At 49.7% G+C, this 4786-nt stretch overlaps 1 protein-coding gene across 2 annotated transcripts; it reads left to right on the top strand.

The window, feature by feature from the left end:
- Positions 1-2094: 2094 nt before the first annotated feature.
- Positions 2095-4332, top strand: LOC109738420 (uncharacterized). Of its 2 annotated transcripts, none has more exons than XM_020297526.4 (7): positions 2095-2235; positions 2339-2497; positions 3260-3316; positions 3571-3618; positions 3736-3795; positions 3928-4000; positions 4128-4332. In XM_020297526.4, exons 2-6 carry the CDS (start codon positions 2438-2440, stop codon positions 3979-3981), a joined length of 279 nt encoding a protein of 92 aa, XP_020153115.1. In that variant the 5' UTR covers positions 2095-2235; positions 2339-2437; the 3' UTR covers positions 3982-4000; positions 4128-4332. The 2 variants fall into 2 exon arrangements, with proteins under 2 accessions (XP_020153115.1, XP_020153122.1); XM_020297533.4 differs by having other exon boundaries at positions 2112-2239.
- Positions 4333-4786: the final 454 nt, after the last annotated feature.

Here is a 4786-nt window from a genome sequence, read left to right as displayed (position 1 = left end):
AATTCCAATTGACTAAATGATACTTTTTCTTATCCTCATCTTCCTGCCAGACCAATCTAGCCCTATAGAAATCAACTTTCTTGAGCACACCAACAGGGATAGGATAGAAAGACATCATGAGAAGGGGTATATTGGTCAAACAGGATTGCACTAGTGTGATTCTCCCAGCAGTTGATCCCAAGAGTTACCCTTGCCAACATCTACATCTTTTCTCTATTTTGTTAGTCACACAAGACCTTCTAATTCTAATACCAAATATAGGCGCACCCAAATATTTCATAGGAAGTGTCCCCATACCACATGTAGAAATTTCTTGATATTCCCCTCTTTTGTTATTAGCATCCTCAAAAAGAAACAACTCACTCTTGTGAAAATTAATAGCGAGTCTAGACATTTGCTCAAACGCACACATAATGAATTTCATTTTTTTGCACTTTCTATGTCATCTTGTAGATGAAAAATAGTATCATCAGCATATTGTAGTATTGTTGAACATTGTAGGGCATGTGTCTGGTGGAAAAGGCCCATTCTCTCTAAAGCACGGGTCCACCTCACTTTCTAGAAAGTCCAAATATGTCCCAACTCATTGGGCCTCCTCCTCAATCCCGCTCGCCTCCAGCGCGTGCTGCTGGGCTAGCTCGAGGGTGGCTTGGTACGCCGCCTCTTCGTCCTGCTCGTGCGGCAAAACCTCAGGCGGCGGCGGAGGAACGTCGTGGTCGACGTGGACGCCCTGGCGGCGCTCCTCCTCGTGCTCTAGTGCGAACCAGCGCTCCCAGTTGGGGGAGTCTAGCGCGTAGGCACGCATCTGCCGCTGCTCCGGAGTGAGGGCCTCACGACGCCAGCGAACCTCCTCGGCGTGTGCCCGCGGCGTGCGTGGCACTGTTGGAATAGGGATCCGCTGCGGATCCAGATGCCAGCCGTGAGGCAGGTTGACATCCGGATACTGCAGTGGCCGGCGGTACTGCCAGTGCCACCGCGCCTGATGGACTGGTATGTACAGACGTTGCCGCTCCGGTGGCGAGCCGTGTCTAGGAGGCGACGGTGAAAGAGCTCGCCCCGGCGAGCCGCGGGAAGAGCTCGCACCAGGGGTCAGCTTCCCCCTTCCCTTGCCACTGAAAAGCACCATGGTGGTTTGGGCTTGCTAGGGTTCCTAGTCGCCGGCGAGGGAGCACGGTGTGGCCAGATGTGGACGGGTGTTGGAAGTGGATGAGGCCGGCCCCGCCACACGCTTCCATTAAAAAGGACGGGCTCGCGGATCTTCCACACGCTGCCAAGCGGGCCCGAGGTAGGTGTTGTCATTTAATAAGAAGTGGGTGGTGGTTGGGCGGCCGATAAGTGGGACCACGGCGGACATCGAGGGGACGCGCGGCGCGTCCGCGCCGATGCATTTCAGGCGTAATTTTGGGCCCGAAATGGGTCCGCACGGACGTGATGCAGACAGATTTTGAGAATGGGTCGGTGCGTTGGCCCGGCGTTTTGTCCGCGGCGACCCAAACGGACGTGAGCGGACGAAATGGGTCGCCCCGTTGGAGTTGCTCTTATGTTGTTTGTTTATCTGCATGCACTCAGGCGTTCGGCTAATTCTGCTTATTTGCTACTCCCCGGTCCCATAATATAAGAACGACTTTCAAGCTGAGTATTTATCAGGTTCTTGTCATGGGATCCCTACCTGAACCACCACCAGGATCGCACCTACTGTACTTGCACGTACCTGATTTTTATCCACCCGCAAAAAAAAAGCTATCTGATTTTCATTGACAGATTAGGGGTTGGAGGACAAGCAGCACTACAAATCAGGGGTGCTGTCTCCCGTGCGGCGATCTCTTTACCTTCCAAGCAAGCAAACCATGGCGCGTAGCGCGACAGGAAGGGGGACACAATAACACGCTGCCATGGACGCCATCGCCGCAAACTTGGAAGCAAATAACCTCACTCCTAATTACAGAATTACCACGCGCCCCGCCATATACTAGGAAAGTCATAAGCGAATTAACATCTCTCTAATCTAAACCACGAGTTCTCCACGCGCGACCGGGTAAAAATCGCCACCTTTTTCCTGCCTTTTCCTTCCTACCCCCTCCCTCCCCCGGCCACATCCACGGGCATATTCCCAGCTCCCTCGCTATATATAGGCCATTTCCATTCACACGTTTTCTCCCGTCTCCGTTCACGATCGAGCCATCCGCATCGCCGTCGCCCTCGATCGCCTTCCCTTCCGTCCCTCGCTTCCACACAGTAGGTGCCCCCCTCACCTACCCCAAATCTTTGCGCAATTCACACGGATTCGCGCAAGCACATGCTTATTATATAGCCCCCGATTGTCCATCTGCTGTTCCAGACTCCCAGGGCCTGCTGCTGAAACCTGCTTCTTCTTCTTCTTCTTCTTCGTCGTCGTCTTGTTTGCTGTGGATATATCCGACGGGGGGAGATCGACCAGATGACTGGCTGCAACGGCAACGGCAACGGCAACTCGTCCGCATCCACCATGGGACAGCAGGTATCTTGATCGACGCCATCTCTCTGAATTCAGAACCCATCCCCTGTTCCTGAGAAAGTTTCAAGGGAGACCAACCAGTTTCTTGAGGAATTTTTCCGTTTCACCGCTCACAGGCGGTGCCCTGTTGCTATCGTTGATGCTGTCTTGCTCTCGATTTTTCCTCCCTCTCCCTGTGAGTTGGCGTAGAAACAATGCAGTGTTGCGTGTCGACGACCGGTTACCGGAAGATATTTTCTAGCTGAGCGTTATCTCAAGATTTTATTTTAGGCCCGTTGATGTTTCTTCATACAGCATGCCGAGGACGAGGAGCGTTATCTGAACATTTTATTTCCGGACCGGTTACCAGAATAACACTCCAGCACAAAGGAGAACACTCTTCGGTTGGGGCATCTAACTAGTCGCGTGCTGTCTAATTTTCTAGCGCAAAAGAGAGACTTTTGCACAGCACGGGAGATTGGAGTCTTCTTATTTGAATCGCACCCCGGCCACGCAGTGCATATCTTTTCTTCCACTTATCCCCAACAGCTACACAACAAAACCGGTCAAATCAAATCAAATCAAATCATGCGTGTCGTCGATCGATAGGGCCATGGGAGGGGGTTGCTTTTGTTGACTACACATACAAACCATATAATCACTGCGTCAACTTTACACAAGTCATTTGTTTATCTTTGTACTGTTCTGCAGATTCTTTGATGCTGATTTTTTTAGGCCGTTAAGAAAAGTCGAACTCTGAAACCCCTGAATTTTTTTGAGTTGCAGACGGTCACTGAGAAGAAGTTCGGAGGAATTGCACCAAAGAAGCCTCTGATTTCAAAGGTACGCAACAGCGCGAACGTTCATCATCAAGCTTGGCTTCCAACACACTCAATCGCCATGGACTTGTTTCATCACAGTCGTTTCATAAACAATTATAGAAGAGGCTGTCGCACTAGTACTACCACTATTGTTTTCTGAAACTAATACACGAGTTATGGCAATGAGCGTTCCATGAGCCTGAAGAAATGTATTCAGAATGAGGATCTGGTTATATTTGTTTGCATTGATTTTCTATTCTACTACTGCTACTTCAGGACCATGAGCGCGCCTACTTCGACTCCGCGGACTGGGTCCTCGGCAAGGTACTGGTGTAATCCAAAAACTGAATATCATCTATACTATACTGCCCTGACAAGTTAGATGTGTGCTACATCCACAAAACCCCTTGTCTGAATCTTGTGTTTCCTCCTTTGCTTCAGCAAGCTGCAAGCAACAACGCACAGGCGGCGGCAATCGAGTCCTTGAAGCCAAAGCTAAAGGTAGGTTGTGATCCTTGTCCCATCTCAACTGCACACTGCATTACATTGCACTGCAAGCATCTATCATTCAGACTTTCAGAGCTGAACCGCGGTGTAAGTAATCGATGCATCTGCTCTGTTTGTTGCGTGCAGAGGACGCCCCATCACCAGCTCCCACCTCGCAAGCCGGCCTGCGCGTCGGGCTGATCGACCGCGACGCGACAAGGTAAGAAATGTTCTCTCTTCTTCACATGGTGCTGCATGCACGTTTCTGAACTAGCATGTTTCTGTAGATCCAACTATGTTTCTGAACTCTCTGTTCTTATCTTATCTGACTGATCATCATCATGCAGGGATCACCAGAGGGAGCCGGAGCGGTCGCATGAGACGACGAAGCTGGTGATTTAGCTGGTTGCATATGTTAGGAGTCGATCGAGTCGGGGTTTGAGATCTGCAGTTAGACCCTTTTGGTTCTAGCAGCCTAAGATTGCCACAGTAGGGCTAGTAGCATACTCCTACAGTGTTATGGCTTCAGCTTGAGATGTTTGGTTTTCAGTACTTTTCTGTCTCTAATTTTCTTCTTCTTTCAAATCTACGAGCTTCGGCGCTCCCGGTTTCACTGAAATGAAACAAAATCGAATTCGAACAATTTCCCTGCAAAAAAAACCCTCCACAACACTTAAACATCAGGGCCACGGTCTGCCCAAACTACTCTACCATAGTACCATCAACTATATACCCGCAAAGAAAAGAAGTACCATCAACTATATGGCCATGCTGCACAACACCTAAGAACTGGAAAGAACCGCAAACCGTCATGGTCAACTCAGTAACAAACACCCTGCCTCGCACGTTTTCGCCCTACGCAAATTCTTCTGGTCATCGGCATACGAGTACAATCACGCTGCAAAACATGATCAAACTGGCTTCAGCTATCAGAAATTAACTCATTGTACCTGAAAACATGGCAATACGTAGAAACCCACTTGCATTTTGGAATTTTTTGAACTCA

Source organism: Aegilops tauschii, chromosome 2 (genome assembly GCF_002575655.3).
Source record: "Aegilops tauschii subsp. strangulata cultivar AL8/78 chromosome 2, Aet v6.0, whole genome shotgun sequence".
Classification (NCBI taxonomy): domain Eukaryota; kingdom Viridiplantae; phylum Streptophyta; class Magnoliopsida; order Poales; family Poaceae; genus Aegilops; species Aegilops tauschii.
The sequence above is the reverse complement of the archived record's forward strand: the minus strand, read 5'-3'. Positions and strand labels throughout refer to the sequence as shown.

What these genes read in the sequence shown, in the direction of transcription:
- LOC109738420 (XM_020297526.4), top strand. Translation starts at nt 2,438, where the DNA reads ATGACTGGCTGCAACGGCAACGGCAACGGCAACTCGTCCGCATCCACC. An exon ending in AGAAGCCTCTGATTTCAAAG is followed by an intron (nt 3,317 to 3,570) that starts GTACGCAACAGC and finishes CTGCTACTTCAG; the next exon opens with GACCATGAGCGCGCCTACTT. An exon ending in CCTTGAAGCCAAAGCTAAAG is followed by an intron (nt 3,796 to 3,927) that starts GTAGGTTGTGAT and finishes TGTTGCGTGCAG; the next exon opens with AGGACGCCCCATCACCAGCT.